The 19,460-nt window shown below is 36.1% G+C and overlaps 1 protein-coding gene across 5 annotated transcripts in view; it reads right to left on the bottom strand.

Moving 5' to 3' along the window:
- The window catches only part of LOC149820159 (uncharacterized), a 35,648-nt gene that overhangs the window by 14,752 nt on the left and 1,436 nt on the right, over positions 1–19,460 (bottom strand). For 3 of the 5 annotated variants that reach the window (XM_089981987.1, XM_089981991.1, XM_089981990.1), the window contains exons 2-4: positions 12,469–13,010; positions 8,689–8,882; positions 8,439–8,609 (exon numbers count right to left, since the gene is read on the bottom strand). In XM_089981987.1, the coding sequence (XP_089838113.1) occupies positions 8,439–8,609; positions 8,689–8,882; positions 12,469–13,010 (907 nt within the window). Of the gene's footprint in view, positions 1–8,438; positions 8,610–8,688; positions 8,883–12,468; positions 13,011–13,085; positions 13,161–19,460 lie in introns of all 5 variants that reach the window. The other 2 variants (XM_089981988.1, XM_089981989.1) reach the window with 2 other exon arrangements.

Here is a 19,460-nt window from a genome sequence, read left to right as displayed (position 1 = left end):
GAGACAAGGACATGCCTTGGTAACCGGAGTTGGAGGTTTCCTTGTTTTTCTGAGGAGTTTCTAGGGTAGCTACTTTTTTCTTATCCTTTTTTAATTCATGGCAAAAAGGTTTGATGTGCCCCAGTTCTCCACTGACAAGTAATTTTTTCTTTTGTATCATTTTTCCCATCATACCTCCTATCATTGCTCATTGACTTCCAAGAATTATTCTTGTAGAAGCGAGGAAGCTTATAGGAATAAGTATTGGCACCGAGACTAGCAACAGCCAATACATTGTCCTTAGACACTCTAGATTCGGTCATAAATTTTAGCCTTGTTTTTGTTAAAATGTAAACTGCAATACATATATATTATTTAATATTATTAAGTTTTTCCTTTTATTATTTTCCTTTTCTATGTTCCTTTATTTTTTTTTTTAGCATCTAGTTCAATAGAAACTAGATATTTGATCCAGTCAAGTTCCTGTTGGAACTTGACTGTGCAAATAGTTGTTGGACTGTAGTCCAACAGCTATAATAAGAGTCGTTGGACTCTAGTCCAACAGCTCTTTTGGAGAGCTCAAAATGAGCACTCCTCTCTCTTCCACTTTTTTGTATATATAGGGGTGAACCCCTTCAATGTAAATCATTGTGCTTCTTAAGCATTTTATGTATAAATAAAGTATTATTTATTTTTCAAGTGTTCTTCCTTTAATACCCTTTCAAGGGTCATGCTTGTAGTGTCTCCAATAGACACTTGTTTGTGAGTTATTTGTGCATTTGTTGAAGACCACCATTTCATTACATGGTATCAAAACTACGGAATCCTTGGATCTTGAAGTGCTTCGGCCTCAATTTTTGTGCCACATCTACAAAAGGTGTTTCATCACCTTGTTCTTGGCTCAAGAAGATTTGTTTAAAGAAAGGCGAACTTATGCTACAAAAAAATGGTTTTGTATCCTCTCTTATTCCCTTGTCTACTCTTTTTTTTCTCTCTCCTCCTATCTATTCATCTCTTACACTTGTAAAAGATGGATAACAATAAGATCACCATCATTAAGCTAAATGACACTAACTATGTAATGTAGTCTTCGATTATGAAGCACCACATTTGGGGAAAAGGTTTATGGGGTATAGTGGATGGTTCCGATTCGAAACCTAAACTATCTCTCACCAAGAAAGAGGGTGATAAAGAGGTTTCTCTAACGGAGGAAGAGAAGAGTAAGGCGTTAGCCACTTATGAAAAGAAATGGAAAGAGTGGAGGATAGGGCAGGCAAAAATTATGTCATGGCTCATCAATAGCATAGACATTAAAAAATGCTCTAGTCTAGCTAAGTTTGAGCATGCCGATAAGGCTTGGAAATACCTCAAAAACATGTATTCCCTTAAAGATATTGCACATGTGTGCAATTTACAAGACAAAGTTCGAACAATGACTCAAGGCCGGAGTTTGAATCCACCAAATCGGCCCTTTTACATAGTGGAAAAATTCTTTCTATTGTTGATACTATAAAAGAGCTCGCTATGGAGGAAAATAGACTTAGAAAAAGTACTTCAAAAGTTGATGATGACTCAGTTTTCTAGATCGGGGAATCATACTCGTACTTACAAGCCGCCTCATTTTGAAAGGCAAAACGGTGACTTTGATAAAAGAAAAGTCATTTGTCATCATTGTCATGAACCGGTGCCTCAATCTCTTGAAGTAAAAGGAATAGGATATTTTGAAAATCTTCAAAAATCCAAAAAAAAATTATCCCAGAAGTTAAATATATCCCTAAACTTAATTTGAATCTCTTATCTGTCTCGCAAATATCTGACTATGGATATAATATCTCATTCTCTTCTCATGGTTGTTGGGTAAAGGATCACCAGTCAGGGAAGTTGATTGGGGAAGGTCATAGAGAAGGAGGACTCTATTACATGGACTTTTTAGAATTACCCAAGAATGCATTTTGTTATAATGTTCAGAAATTAGAATTGGATTTATGGCACAAAAGACTTGGCCATCCTCATATGTCTAAAATTCAATATTTTTCAAGTTTGGGAAAATTTTGTAATTCTGAAATTTTTTCTTGTAAAGACTTCATTCTTGGCAAAATGAAAAGGTTACCATTTCTTAGTAAAACTTTTGTTTCCACACGACCACTTGAGTTAATATATTCGGATGTTTGGGGTCCCGCACCAATTATTTCCAAATGTGGTTATACATATTATGTTATATTTGTTGATGACTTTTCTAGGCATACTTGGATTTATTTTCTTAAACATAAATCTAAAGTCTTTGCTAACTTCCAAATATTTCATAAAATGGTTAAAAATAAGTTTCAAAATGATATTTCCGTTTTTTGCATTGATTCAGGGGGAGAGTTTATGTCCAAAGAATTCAAAGACTATCTCAATTTACATGGTATTACGCATCAAAGATCATGTCCACACACTCCACAGCAGAATGGCCTAGCCGAATGCAAACAATGGCACATTATGAAAACTACTAGGACCTTGCTAATTGCAAATCAGGTTCCAAAAAATTTTTTGGCTGAAGCAGTCCTAACTGCCACCTACCTCATCAATAGGATGTTATCTTCCTCATTAAAGAATACAACTCCAATAGAAAAGCTTGTTAATTTAACTCCAAATTATTCTAGATTAAGAGTCTTTGGATGCAAATGTTTTGTTTTCACCAACAAAAATGACAAACTCTCTCCTTGTGCAATCCCATGTGCCTTTTTAGGATATGCTGATAATCAAAAAGGCTAGAGGTGTTTCCATTTTTAAAATGACAAATTATGTGTCAAGAAATGTATCTTTTTTGGAAAAAGAAAGCTTCTTTGAATTTGAAAAATCCAAGGATGACACTGAATACTCGTTTTTAATTTATCCAACTTCAAAATCCAATGAATGTGATGTTGGATGTGACCTTGACAATGATCAAAGTCCTATTATTGTTGAAAATAATGATAATGAATAGCAAATCCATAGGGATGTTAGTCTACAATATTCAAGGCGTAGAGAGCAAAATCTTCCATGTGCCTTACAAAAATACTTCGAAGTTCCACCCAGAAGAACGTCTAGAATCTCTATACCTCCAAAAAAAAATTGTCTTACAAATCTTTTTGACCCACATATAGAGCAATCATTACATTAATACAATCATATGTTGAACCATCATCCTATTCTCAAGCCAAAAATCATATAGAATGGATAGAAGTCATGAAAATAGAATTGGATGCACTACAAAAGACCAACACTTGGACAATCCAAGATATCCCTCCAAGTAAAAAATGTGATTGTATTAATTCACAAAATGCTTAGACAAGCAAGCTTTACAATAGAGAGAATGACCCTATTTATAGAGCCAAGCAACAACAAATCCAACAGTTATAAATATGAATGTTGGGACAGTCCAACAGCTAGTTGGACTGCCCCAACTGTCATATTGACTGAAAAACAGAAAATAAAAAAGCAAAAAGAAACAAAACAGCATCTATAGGCTGTCCTTATTATAGAAGAAGAAATGACCAAAATACCCCTGATATATAAATATACATATAATCATATTTTAACATTCCCCTCAAACTTGCGATGAGATCACCGAAAGTTTGTTAAGAAGAAAAAGAAAATGCGGTAAAGGAAGTGCATTGATGAAGAAATCCGCGATCTGAAATTCAGATAGTACATATAGTAAATCAATAGTCTCCATCCTGAATGTAGTGCCAATTCATCTCGATGTGCTTCGTTCGTTCATGAAATGTATGATAGTTGGCTATATATATCGCACTTTTGTTATCATAGCATAGTTTTGAAGGTTCTGAGACATCTACTCTCATAGTTGTAAGCAAAGACCTCAGTCACGCGACTTCGGTTGTTGTTGCAGTCATCGTCCAGTATTTCACATCCGTGGAGAACAATGATACCTTTTGTTGCTTTTTAAATCTTTAGGATATAAGGGAATCACCTAAGAACACACAAAACCCGTAGTTGAGTGTCGTCGTGCTGGTTATTATGATCTCCTCCTCAGTCAAAGTCAGTATATCCAAAAAAGAGCATTCTCATTTTACCAAGTATACAATCATTACAAGTGAAATCCTTTTCCTTACAATATTTTTTCAAAAACAGAAAAAGAGATCATTTTGATTTAGTTGGGTGTCCTAATCTTTTATGCCAAAGATCCAAATCATTTTCTTTGGCACAATTACAAAAAGTGTCTTTAGGAAGACATAAAGAGTCTATATAATAAAGATCTCTTCTCCTATAGCCTTGTCCAATCAGCTTCCCTGACTGGAGATCCTGCACCCAACAAGCCTTAGATGAGAAGACCTGACACCCATAATCAGAAATTTGAGAAACCAAAAAAAGGTTCAAGTTTTGGAATGACCAACTCTTGGAACAAAAAATCTTTTCAAATGATTTTTAAATTTTCTATACTTTTAACATCAAGAGAGGTTTCATCAGCGGTGGACACATAAAAAATAAGAATTGGTGCAATCGAATTCACTAGGTGTCATATGAAATGAAGCTCCAAAATCCAAAATCCAAGGAGTCTTACCTGGAAGAGAAGATGTAGACACGACAGCACCGAAAGTAGATGGGGGTAGCTTTTAAATATTGTCAAATAGCCTTCGCAAGTTGAGGAATGAATAGGTCTTTGATGTCACTTCCTCTTTTGCTTGTCTCTTCTCGTTTGGGAGTTTCTTCACTTACTGCGGCTACCTTCTTTTTTAGTTTAGGGCATTACGGTATTATATACCCCAGTTCATTACAAAAGTGACAAATAATTCTCATTCCTCCATTATATTTTTTCCCAAAATCTCCTCTTTTCTCAAAGTGAGGAGGTTTATATGTCCTCACATGGTTCTCGAGCCTTGAAATGGCAAGAACCTCTTAATTTGACTTGTGCACGTTAAGTTTGGTCTCCTCTTGACATAATTCGGCAAGAGCTTCACTTATACGAGGAGGTGTAGTTCCATGAGGAAGATATTACCGTACTTGCTCAAATTCCAGTTTAAGTCCATATAAGAAAGAGAAAAGGTTCTCTTTAAAGTTGTTTTTGTCTCATTTCTATTGTTGGTCCTTCCCACTTGGGTTCAAGCATGGCTAGTTTATTCTATATAGGATGATAAGAGACCATAGTAGTCTCTAACACTCTTATATCCTTCTTTGATAGAATGTACCTTTTCTTGAAGAAAGTATAGATGGGTCATATCTCTTTGAATAAATGTGCTCTTGAGGAAGACCCATCTATCAATGTCGGTGGCGATTTTAAGTTCCATGCTGTCACATAGCTGCAGGTGCGGATGCGGCAATGCGGCACTTTAAAAAAACTTGGATGCAGAGAGGGCGTGTGTGTGTATATATATATATAGAGAGAGAGAGTAATGTGTTGGTTCTGCTCCATTCACTCGTTCTGCCCTCTAGGCCCCGTCAAAATCATAATTTTTTGGTATTTTTTCTAACAACTAACACCATAGATGTGATCTATAGGTTTTGTTTAGTGGGAACTAGATTTTGGATCACCGAAATCTGACATGTATAAAGGTTTTTCCGGTGATCCAAAATCAATGGCTATAAAGACCATTTTTTCGGATCATAAAAATACATTTTTTCGTCAAAAAACATAATCCAAGAGTTGATTCCCACTAAATCGAGCATGCTATCATAAAACACTTCAAACTATGGGGCCTAATGGGGCAGAACGAGAAAAGAGGGCCTAATAATATGTTCAGTTCTCATATATATATATATATATATATATATATATATATATATATATATATATATATATATATATATTAACAGTTTTAAGTTAACACTAATGAAATAAAAACAATTATCATATCATCAATTCATCATGCATAAATTCATGCAATAAATCAAATTAACAATCTACAATTGATATTCCTCATCAATAAAAAATAACACCACATTGGTGCGGAGGCATGGATATATACGTATGTATGTATATATACGTGTATGTGTGTGCATTTATGTATTTATATATATAATATAGATAAAAATGGACTTGGTTAGGGTTAACTGAATCTACTTTTGGACAGAAATAGACCACAGTGTGGTCGACTTTCACCTGACAAAGGAAGCTATGTCCAAGTGTTGCAACCGCATGGGTGCGAGTGCGGGTGCGGTGCCCTATTAGAAGAGTGTGTTGTTATATATGTTCTATGGTATTCATAAACCATGAAAGGATTTGAGCATTTGTTGTTTCCCAATCCTCTAACTTATCTTGATAATCTTTTAAAGCTTGCTCCTTTTCTTCAACGGAGAGTGCTTTCACTTGATCTCCGTCTTTCCTTAGCTTCAATTGAGGTTCGAAAGTGGATCTACTAACAAAACCCCATAACTTCTTCCTCTTGATGTGGTTTTCCATGGTGGTTGACACATCAAATAGTTGTTCTCATTAAGTTTGAAGGAGATAACGGAAAACTCTCTTTCACCCATGTTCACGATCAAGGAGATAAGTCTTTTAAGCGAAAGAGGATGATCACCACTGAGAAAGAAGCTTAATCAAAAAAATTCAAATTACAAGATCCAAAGGCTCTGATACCATGAAATGAAATAAGCTAAAATACAGTAGATGGCCACTAAGGGCTACAAGAAATCACAAACACAAAGTGGTCATTAATGGACCAAATACACTTGCACAAAAGAGACACAATAACACTTAACACAAGAGCCAAAAGTAAAAAACTATGATTGTATTAATTCACAAAATGCTTAGACAAGCATGCTTTACAATAGAGAGAATGACCCTATTTATAAAGCCAAGCAACAACAAAGGGAAGCAGTCCAACTAGTTGTTGGAGTGCCTCCAACGGTCATAAATATGACTATTGGGAAATGTCCAACAGCTAGTTGGACTGCCCCAACAGTCATATTGACTAAAAAACAGAAAATAGAAAAATAAAAAATAGAAAAACAGCAAAAACAAAACAAAACAGCATCTACTAGGCTGTCCCTCTTACAGTAGAGGAAATGACCAAAATACCCTTGATCTATATAATCATATTTTAACAAACTCTAGTTCTCTCTCTCTCTCACACTCTTAATTTTATTTTGTAACACCTGGTGTATAGTGTGAGGCATCTCAAATCAGACCTAGGTCTTGCCCCAGTCTAATTCGACCAAGTCAGACAGGGTTTAGACGCAGGTCTGATTCGACCAAGTCAGACCTTCAAACAGATCTGATTCAACTCTAGCTAGAGTACAGACCTGAGTCCAGCTGATCAGCCACTGAATGGGACCAGGTCTGGGACCAATAAGACCAGACCTATACGATCGATTGTATGAGCAATCGACTTAGCAAAGTGCAGGGTTTTTTTTGCCACATCTAACTTCATAGATGTGATCTACATGTCTATTTTAGTGGTAACCGTATTTTGGATTGCCAGAAGCTGACATGTGTACAGGTTTTTCCACCGATCCAAAAATCAACAGCCTACAATGTGCAATACTATTAAATATAAACCCTATATTATATATATATCCACACCCATATTTCTTGAAGCTGTCGTGTTGTACCTGCTGGACCCACATCTATGTGACATAGACTAATGCGCATGTTAATTTAAATGATACTTGCACCAACTTATACCATTGTGGCAACTTTTCTCAACAAGTTTCATGTCTCAAGTCTCAACTATTTGAGATATGCACATAAGTCGTGCATAGACTTCTTCAAGCTATCGCAATTCTTCCTGAACGCATAAGCCTATATAATGAGCACACTGTAAAATGCACACCTTTTCTTAATGCCAATGTAAGATAAAAGTCTTAATGTTAGTCCAATATCAAACTTATTTATTGAAAACATGGGGCTCTACTATCCTTGTTTTTGATGTCAAATGCAGAGAAGTCTAGACAGTTCATTGGATTGTCAAAATTTCAACTATTAAAAATTATAAAATTCCAAAACTTCGGTCTTTTTACATAATTTATATCATTTTTTTGTATAACAAGGAGAAACCACCATTATTGTTCGAACATCACCTTTTAAGGGCCGAGAGGTGCCACATTGATCATGGCCCTGTGTCGGTATCCATGGTATAAAACTCCACAAACACTCCCCCTCTGCCACTGAGGATAGTTTCCAGTTGGCTTCTATGTCACAGGGATTCGGCCAACTAGGTGCCGCACCCGCGTCGACGCGACGTGATGCGGGTGCGGCACCTGGTGCGGTCAACCTGACCCTGGGTGTGGTCAACGCACCCAGGGTCATTTATGTCCGACTTTTGGACTTTATATATATATATATATATTATTTTTGCCGCACCCCCGCACCCGCACCCACACCCATGTGACAAAGGTTGGCTTCTATGTCCTTTTAACTACAGAGTTCCTAGTTTTCAGTCGCCTACTTGCATACACCACACACACACTCGCATACACAAATAACACAACAAAAAAATGTCAAGGCTGTTGGGCAACTAAGTAGATCAATGTGTTACCTAGCTCCACATTCTGCACCAGAACGGTCCTTCACATACATAGATGCCAAACGGTTCCAATCGACCTGGGGTAGAAATGATCTAATATGTGCAGGTGTGATCTTTAGATTGTTGATTTCTGCAATAACAGCATCTAAACAGCTTGGTTGGGTCAAATACTCTTCTGCACCACTGAACATAAATATACATTAGTTACAATCAATTCAAGGAGAAATCAATCCATGAGAGACTTTGCAAAGAAAAAGGGTACCAAATTTGTTCCATTGAGCTGCGTAGTAAAAACTCTTGAACTTGTTGTTTAACGCCTTTGGCAAGGTTTTCCTTCTCTAGTGTAGACCAAGGTTTCCTCTTTAAAGTTGACAGAAATTTAGAGAGCACCCTCCTAAAGAACGGAACATGTGAATTCTCACTTGGACCAAAAAGTATAGGAGATATTTTCTCATCCTGCAGATACTCATCTTAGTCAGTCGCATGATGACACAATCAACATATAAAACACTAATAAGAATGTCACACGAGACATAGTTAGACTTCTTCAGATAAAATCCAGCAAGACCAAAAGCAGAAGATTGCACATTCCGCTGCAAGGTGTATATGTAAATGTTTACACTCAAATAAAAATACAAGACTAAAAAAGTATATAAACTCCCAGCATTGCTTCTATGTGTAATGCTAGAAAATAAATGCATCCCAACTGTGTTACTAAACTTCCTAGTATATACCCATGCACGCAGTCCAGTAAGCGCACAAGGATATATTATACATTGAAAGGATTTTAACAAACTAAAGGAGATGAGAACAACTTTATCAAGATATACTGTAGACATGTCATTATGAAATTCATGCAGAAAATTGTTCAAATATATCAGTCTACAATGCAGAAATGTTGAAAATGTGGCCAAAACCATTATGAACACAATTATTGATCCAATAAGATGAATTACGCACAAATCATAAGCTAATGCATATAAGAATGCACCACAAAAAAGAAAATTAGGAGAAAACCCAAAGGGTGATATATTGCTAAATCAATAAAGAATGGCCATCAGACTCCTCTCATGTGCCTGAATCTCATCTATATAACAAAAAGAAGATAGATATCATGATATAAAGAATGTAAAATCAGGAGAACAATGATGTGGTTTCTCTTGTCAATAATTCTGCAGCATAAGCTTTAACACTAGCCCTCATCTCCCTGTGAGCACAATTGTACCTGACCATTGATATAGATACCCGTGCAACATCACAAGATCCACTTGAGTAATCCAAGGATTCCAAGCCGCCATTAAGTACATGTTTCAACACGTTTGATCCACATATCAAATACTCTAAGCCACTAGGATCATTGTAAAGAATACATTTCCTCACTCGAAGAGAATCGCATTATGATCCAAATAGAGGCATAACTGCACAGTGCCTCTAGATAAGGCCACATCTTCAAGACTAAGTTACTCATTAAAGGAGAAGAATGACCAGTTCGGGAACCAACCTTTCAAAGCTTACAAGAAGCTGGATTATAATACAAAGGGAAGTTTTTGAGAGGGACATAATAACAATCTCTCTGCAGGTCCAGAAAACAGATGTTCCATGGGTACAAAATCAGTTAACACCAACATATCTACCAAGGAAAAAAGAAAGTTATGGTGATAATGAATGTCGGGTCAAGAACCTGAATTAGATAAGCTAAGTATTGCCTATTTCACAAATGCATTTTCCATGATAATCAATTACAGGGTCTGACAGGAGCCCTACCAGTTTATTGCTCCCGAGATAATCACTAAATAGAGCAATATAAAGAAGCAGGAATTCACAAGTGGGATAAGGGGAACAATAAGCACATAAAGCTAAACTTAAGACCTGATTCAACATAAGATAGCCTTAAAACCTTAACCATACTACTTCTTGAGAGTATCCCTGGAAGCTGCACAGAATAATGTCAATTTCCACTCTATGCATCACATCCTATGTTACACAGACTCCTCTCAGAGCCCACTGCACTGGATGCAGATGCAGGTGCAGCACCCAGTACCGCGAGATTTGGCTCTCACCGCATAGGGTGAGATCAACTTTTTTTGGGCACAGTCAACCACACCTGAGTTCAAAAGTGTCAAAAAACTGGAGTCAGTTATTTCTGACAGAGTCCACTTTTGTCCAAATTCAGAAGATAAAAATTAAAAAAGAAATAGGCAAAAAGGTTAGGTCACGATATATCAACCCCAATCCCTCCCCTCTTACCTTTCTCGCTCTTCTTGTTTTTTCTCCTCCTTCCGCTCTTCCTCTTCCTTCCTCCTCCTTTCTCTCTCTCTCTCAGTGTTTCATAACATAGCCAGGTGTTATGATCAGACGTGCCAGACTCAGATGTGAATCAGACATGGGTCAGACTAGGTCTGAATCAGAACTGGATCAAAAAAGAATTGGGTCCATTTTGGCCAATCTGATTCAGACCTGGGTCTAAGCAGATTCAATTTTGGACTTAGACCTAGGTCCATTTTGATTAAGATCTGGGTCAAAGTAGGCCCAAACTGACTAGAATATATATATAACCCCACAGATGCATTCAGCATGATTGATTTGCTAGAAAATGACACTTAGATCGTATTTTTTCTATTAAAAAAACATGAATTTTTCTGCTTGAATATTTATGAAAGTTGTAGACCGTCAATTTTCAATCATTATAAAAACTATTCATGTGTCGGAATCAGACGATCCAAGAGGCCATTCCTATAAAATAAAGCATGTAGAATGCACCTGTACGGTCAGATTTGAGAGAAAAATCAGAAGATCGGCAGGCTGAAGGTAGGCACAGATTCGAGTATGCATCTCTCTCTCTCTCTCTCTCTCTCTCTCTCTCTCTCTCTCTCTCTCTCTCTCTCTCTCTCTCTCTATATATATATATATATATATATATATATATATATGCACCCTGTACTCAAGTTTTTTGAAAGTTCCACGTCACTGCATCCACACCAACACCTATGTGATATCGATCACATCTTAAAGAAGGTTTGTTTGGAGGGAAGGAATAACCTCAAATCCATAGCAGACTCATTGGTTTCAGGTGGCTTTGCAAACCCCTGATCCTAAATTCTTACATGAACTAACTGGATAGATATGGGTCCGACAAAGCCAATTCTTGACACATGTTCCACAACAGGCTTGAAACAAAATTCTCCATAATGTTGACACTGGATACTATCATTGGGTGCAAATTTTGAATGTGCAACCTGTGCACAACTCAGAAACGATTTTGTGATACTAGAGAATCGCAAAAATGGCATTCTCTTCAAGCAGTCCAAAGACTCCAAACTTCTAAGGAGACTATCAGCGTGACCTACAAATGTGTAAATCCTAATCAGCTCTATCACCAAAATGAGCATTCTTTCCTTTCTTAGTGGGGTAACAGCTTCTTGGAGGCACTGAGTTGCCTTCACACCTTTTATAATATCCTAAAATCAATGATCTTTTGTGCTGAAAACATGATTATTTTTTCCTCAAAAGATCTCAAGTTCATCTTGATACTTTAAGTACAAAATGCACAACTCAGAAACGATTTTGTGATACTAGAGAATCGCAAAAATGGCATTCTCTTCAAGCAGTCCAAACTTCTAAGGAGACTATCAGTGTGACCTACAAATGGTCAAACTGAATGGAAACTTCAAGTATAAGCACAATTCAACTACAATTGACCGTTATGGGAACAATTCTATAGTTAAACTCTATATTTTTCTTCAATCAACATTTCTCTTCTCAGTTAGTGCCATGTCTATAGTTATATAACTCTTTATAAGAGAAATAAGTCTCTTTCATGTATAAACAATAACAAATATGAAAAGATTTACATATAATCATAGTGATTATGAGCCAAAGCCAAATAAAAGGAAATGAATGCAACTTAAGCACGTCCTGAAATATAAAAAATGTATGAAATGACAAGAAAATCTAGTAAATATGAAATTGCTACCAAAGGAAGCATGACATGAGTGAGGACAAAAAAGTACAAAAAAAATCACATAAATGCCCAGAATATGACCTTTGCTTTCTTAGATGACTTTCTAGCATTTGGAAGTAAGATTAATCTGACACGAGCATCAGTTTCTTGACCCAATAATCGTGCTGCTTGCCTTTTGCATGATGCCTGGAAATCTACTAAGCATTTTGTTCGATTTCTGAGCTCTTTGTTCTCACCAATCATTGCCTCAATCTGTATCAGCTTACTCCTAATAAATTTCTGACACAGCCTGTTCTTCTTAAGAGCTTCAATGAAGACTCTGGCAGAATCAGAGAAGCCAGATTTCCTGAGTGGGACTGCAGGGAAGCTAGATGATTCATCTTTCTCAGGACTGCATCCCACAGGACCAGTAGAACATGCTAAATGGTTGGACTCATTAAAAGATCCTGATTGCAACGGCGCAGAAAGAGTAGTGTTTGAACAAAGAACCCGCTCAAGTGATGTACCACTATCAGTTGTGTGTTCAAACAAGATGCTGGCAGAGTCATGCTGCAGCATTTCTCCAGTATTATGAAAGAAGTCATCCTTCTGTATGCAACTATCAGACTTTTTTTTTATTTCATCTACATAGAAAGATACAAAAATAATGAATAATGCACAAAAGGTTAATAATGATACAAAAAGAATGAATAGAGTACCTTGCAGAACATCTAAAGAAGAGGACATGCATCTTTTCGTTGTACAAATAGGCGATCAATCTGGATCTTTAGGTCCTAGAAAATGTACACAATATGCAAAATATGAAATAAAAATAAGAAAAAAATCATTTTCAGCATTTTCTAAGTGAAAAAAGTGGAATATGCCTAGCCTTCGAACGGAAGGAAATCTAAAGCAGCTAGCAGAAGAAATGGTCACAGGGGTCATTTAGATCTAATAAATACCTCTCTCTCTCTCTCTCTCTCTCTCTCTCTCTCTCTCTCTCTCTCTCTCTCTCTCTCTCTATATATATATATATATATATATATATATATATATATATATATATATATATATATATATATATATATATATATATATGATGCAAACATGTTAAATGGGTTTTTGGGTATTTTTTATTTTATTTTTATGATAATATAGATGTGATCTATGTACTTGATTTTATAGGGATCAGCTCTTTTTTTATATTTACATGGAAAAACCGCCCCCAGGATCAGAGACTTAGCTGTGCTGGTTTTGCCTGTCGTACTTACTTTCGCTGTCCTGGCAGCATAAAACTCTGTGGGCTTATCCCTTGCCCTCAGGGAGTCGCCACGCTTCGGCTTGCACAAGGAGTGATGCCCATGGGATTTGAACCTAGACACCTGCCTACCAGCCTAGGTCCCATCCCACTATGCCAAACCGCTTTGGATCAGCTCTTGAAGCGTTTGATTCAGACATATGTATGGGTTTTTATAAGGTTTGAAACATCAATAGACCAAAATCGTTGTGAATTTTTGAGGCTCCAAATATCTCTGTTTCATCGAAAACCAATCATGCTGAACACATCTGTGGGATTGGAATCACAAAAAAAAAAAAACTGAAAAGCCGAAAAAACCCCATTTAGCATATCCATTTAATTCTCTCTTTCTCTAAATATCATGAGAAATACCGATATTAAAGGTAATATCTCATGATTTTTTCAAAATATCGCCAGAATACAAAATATTGTGATAATGTCGTGATATTTTTGGGAAAAACTCTTGTTTTAATTTATTTTAAGTTTACATTTCCTATTTTTTTATTTCTTTTATATTTTAAAACTTCTTTATATTTTTTGAAGAAAAATAATGCAAAACTTATTATTTTTTTAGCTTTTTTGTTGTTATTTATATTTTTCAATTTTTAAACTCCCGAGATTTATCAACTTTTGAAAATCTCTCTGAGAAATACCCTTGTCGAGAAATTACCATTAACGATACAGGTGACTACGATATAATATAAGCACAGAAACCATGGATTTTTTTTGTTTTTTCCATAAATCTGACCATACTGATGTGATTTACATGTTTGGTTTTAAAGGGACCAGCTGTTGCGATGCATAAACAGGATTTCTGAAGGCTTGAAAAGAAATGGCTCAGAATTTTCATAAACATCTAAGCATCCAAAATCATGTTCTTTTTGTCAAAAAAGCACAATCCAACAGTCAATTCCTAGCAAATGGACCATGTTGAACATATTCACAAGAGAGAGAGAGAGAGAGAGAGAGGATTGGATGTAACTGCAAACGTCCAATGGCCAAACCCTATGTTACATGGAGACTTCACCTAGGCTAAAATGTCGGTGTTAGACACTTCCCTACACCGACACCCCTGGACATGGCAATGACACTCATTTTTAAAATAGGAGTGTCCAAAAATTTGGACACGTGTGTCGAATGCCCAACACCTTAAAAGGTGTCTCAACACGCTGTGTCCAGCAAGTGTCATACTCGTGTCTAGTGTTGGGTACCATAGACATAGGTGTCCAGCTTTGTGGAAACTTGTTAAACAGGTGTCGAGTATTTTAGAGTTGAAAGATTCTTATCTAGGAAGTATCCATCATGCCAGCATCGAGCATCCGACACTCTCATTAGCCTTGATGATTTATTTTGACCTTTTGTACTTAAAATCTTACATGTCCATATTACATCATTGACATTTGTGTAAATCATCAAGGATCAGATCGCAAATGAGAAAGGAATGTGCATTTTATATTTTATGGTTTGTTTGCATGACTCTCTCTCTCTCTCTCTTTGTATACATATATATTATAACATTTTACCTATGGTTTAGGTATGGAGAAAACGTAAGCCCCAACTTAGTGACATTTTTGACCAATTAATTTCAATAACTTCTTAAAATGATCCGCTAAACAATGATTTTGATGCTTTCATACTTTCCATCATCCCAACTCCCAGCCACTGAAAGTTTCTCCACATGCGAAGGTAATGGGGTTTCCAAATTTGATTATTTACACTCAGAAAAAAAAAAAGATAGAACAATGATCAAAACACTAGAAAAGAAGTCTCCCTTCCCATGCCTCCACCTCCACCTTCTGGAGGTGAAAGTAGAGATACGAATGGCTTGGATTTAGGTCAGATTCAACTGAACCCAAACCAAATACATTTAGTCTGATTTAGTAGGGGAAGGTGTGTCTGACTGGTATACGGTTTTTTACATCCAAATCTGAATCTAATTCTAATCCAAATTCATCAAGTCAAGATACAATGCTACCATTTTCCATCTAAATATGACTGCATATAATTAGGTGTTATCCAATAAAGTCTGTTTCTGTAAAGCCTAATCTGAACCAAATCCAACCAATTGTACATCCCTAGTGAAAGCATGCTAGCCAAGAGCAGCAGCGGTAAATTAGTGTCCTTTCCAACAGTGCCAAAGTAGTAATTGCACTTTCCATGATTAAAGCAGCAATGCAAAAGACTTCAAGCATCCCAAATAACCATGTTCCTGCAAACTCTTCCCTCTCCAATGAATGGCAAGAATATAAAGGGCAAAAGTGAACTACCATTCTTCCCAAGTGCCAGCAAGATTTTAAGGAGAGAAGTGATGATGGTGAGGGATGGGTCCACCAACCCAGCATCATTATCACAAATGAGTTTTAAAGAAGAGCAAACAGCTTTTTGCTATGTTTCCAAACCTTCACTTTAGGGTTCAAAAGAGCATTTTAAAATCTTTTTTAGGAAACAACACCAGGCAAATATGCACAAATTGATGTTCTAGGAAATTTTGAGCATCATACATGGAACCTAAAGCAACCAGCCATGGGATTTCTTGTGTAATATGTCTAAAGCAACCAGCCATGAGATGATTTGTCAATGTCCCAAGCCCCAGATGACTTGATTGGGAAACCAATATATAGCTTATTCAAGAAGTACATAAATAAGGATGAGACTGAAAACACTACGAAGTATCAGCTAACTATATGACTTGATCTCGGCCTTCAGTGGGTGCTCAGTTGTCCAAAGATTGTATTACGTTTAGTTAATCCTGGATTTTGTCATCTTTAAAGTCCCTTCTAAACACTATACCCCATAACTCATTGGGATACTAACAATCTCAAAGTGAACAACTAGAATCCATTACAAGCTTATACAACTCTTAGAACTTGAACGTTGGAGGATGACCACCCCATGAGTCAAAACTTCAGCCTGCATCATCCCCAAGCATTGGTAGTTATTACCTCCTTAAAGTGCTCCAGGACTAACAATCAACTTTTCCATATGCCAGAACCCAGCCTCCAGCTGCCATTTGGAGTCTAACGCCAAAGAAGATCTATAATTCTGCACTTTTCCTTCAACAGTATTACCCATTCTTTTATCATCTATGCATCACAACAACAACAATTTAGTCGGTAAAGCTTTATTCATCACCTCCAACCATGGAATATCTGATCCTCCCCTATCCTTGGGAACAGCCATTAGGTTCCAATTCAACAAACTGAGCCCCTTATGTTGGAATAGTTGTGCCAAAGAAAAAATCACCACAAACTATTTAATCTCTTTTCACTTTTCCCTAGATTCCTGAAAATAGCCATGAGAATGCTGAACCAAAGTAATCCTGCTGCTAGGGAGAGAGTGTGTTATACAACCTCAAATTTATCTTCAACCATAGCCCCATCTTGTTCCTCCAAACCAGCTTTAAATAATGACAGCCCTAGATACCTTAATGGCAAGTCCTGAGACCAGCATCTAAAAGTGCATTCCACAGCCCTACACAGTTGAAAACCTTCATTACATATTTATCCTCATTAATCTTGAATCGGAAGCTTCAATAAAAAATTTCAACACCAGCCATATTCTAGACATTTGAGAAAGAGATGCCATGTTGAAAATAAGCATATCATCAGCAAATTGCACAAAGGATATAGACTGAGTACCCTGCAAAGACACTCTTTGTATAGATCCAATATTTTTTGTCTTCTGCGTATGGGCCACTAAACCTTCTCTTAGTATGTCAAAGAGAAGGGGAAACAAAAGACGCTGATCTCTCAAGCCACATATATTAAAAGGTTTACCTTACTATTTATTTATACGGCCAACGAAGCACCCGAAACCAGTTCCTTAATTCAACCAACATATTCTTCCACAAACCCACTTGAAGCATGTTTTGAAAGAGATAGCTCTAGTTTACTTGAATTAAATGCCTTTACAAAGCCACCTTCAACAAGAAGGCAGCAACCTTGCACTGGTAATGGAACAATTGGCCTCATTGGCTAGCATAACACATTCATGGATATGTCTATCCTCAATGAAAGCACACTGCATAGATGAAATAACAACATTCATAGTCTGCTTCAGTATTAGGGCAAACATCTTAGCCATGATAACATACAAGCATCTAAAGAGCAAGATCGACCTAAACCTATTAACATCTTCATCATCCAACTCTTTGGGAATGAAAATAATTGAGGAACAATCGAGAAAACATCTTCCCATTCTTATGAAATTCATGCCAAAATAAATCCTCCATACAGGTCTCCCGAATAGTTTGAAAATGATTTAATATTAATTTAGCAAATCAATCAATGCTTCCAAGACTTTCAATTTAGTAAAGAAAATCAAAGATGTAGCAGGAAGAACTTCTTATAAGGTGGCCACAAATTATGTCATATGATGCAAAATTTTGTTGATATACATATTAAAAAACAAGTATTTGAGAACACATATATTGACATGTATCTTGTTAGTCAAGACTTTTGAACTTCGTTTACAGATGATGTGGCACTTGTTAGTCAAGACTGACAAAAAGAGTACAAACAAAATTAGATCTCTAGAGGAGCACATTAGAGAAAAAGGATTTAAAAAATAGTAAAATAAAGACAAATTATATTAAGTGCAAGTTTAGTGAAGAAGTTCATGAGAGAAATGAACATACAAGATCTTGCAATCCAATAGCCTCAAAGGTTTCAGTACTCATGATCTACGATACAACAAGATAATGGATTCAAGCAAAATATCACTAGCAGGATTTCTGTTGGTTTGATAAAGTTGAAAGAAGCTAGCAAAGTGTTGTATGATAGATGAATGCCTCTACAACTAAAAACACAGTTTTTAAGGTTACTTTAGGCTTTTCATTCTTATACATGTTGAACATTGAACAACCAAAAAACGATAAGAAAAAGATAAATGGCATATCACAATGATGTGCATATCATAATCACAGATATCGATGATATTTTCAAAATATTGTGATATTATCATTGTAAAATAAAAATTCTTTTTTAAAGGAAAAATATCATAGCCTTTTGAAAATGTTGGAAAAATTATATATACTGCAATAATATCACAATATTATTGTGATATATAGGTAAGGTCTCGCCTCTTTTGGCCCTACTACAGCAAAGAGGAAGGAAATAAGGTAGGAAAGCAAGAAAGGAGGAGGAAAAAAGACAGGAAGGAAGGAAATCTGTCCAATTTTTTTCCTATTTTACATTTTATTTTTTAAATACCGAGATTTTCCCAAGATTTGTTGAAAAACTTATAGTATCCCGAGATTTTGCCTCGGGGAGACCGATATTTGTAGCTATGGGTGTATATCAACAGACAAATGGAGTTGCAAAAAACATAAAATTTGAAACATAAATAGCATAAAACATTTATAAGTGTTGAAGAGAAAATTTAGATAATGCCATTTAAGATGGTTTACACAAGTTGTACAAAGACCTATTACAGCGCAAATATGAAAGGTTGATATGACACAGATGGAAGTATTTAGGAAAACAGGCACTAAGAAGTGATGTGGGATATTGTGATGTGGTCAATGTTGTGATTCTAGACAGAATAAAACGAGGATCATGACTGGTAAAGCCAAACCCATGTAGTTGAGATAAGGCTTGATGATGATGGGCCTTACGCCAAACAATATAAATAAAATATTAAAAAATTCAACCAATAAGCATCAGATTCTTTAGTCTGTGTTATTAGAGGCTTACACTTTAGAGTTAATGTCAAACTTTCTCTTTATGCACGGTTTCTTTTGGACCTAACTGGTACAGCTAGTCTTTTTTCCCTCTTTGTCAACAGTAAAGATGAAAGT

Source organism: Nuphar pumila, chromosome 12, assembly GCF_984573655.1.
Source record: "Nuphar pumila chromosome 12, dmNupPumi1.hap1.1, whole genome shotgun sequence".
Classification (NCBI taxonomy): Eukaryota; Viridiplantae; Streptophyta; class Magnoliopsida; order Nymphaeales; family Nymphaeaceae; genus Nuphar; species Nuphar pumila.
Note: the sequence above shows the minus strand (reverse complement) of the source record. Positions and strands in the feature narration are given on the sequence as shown.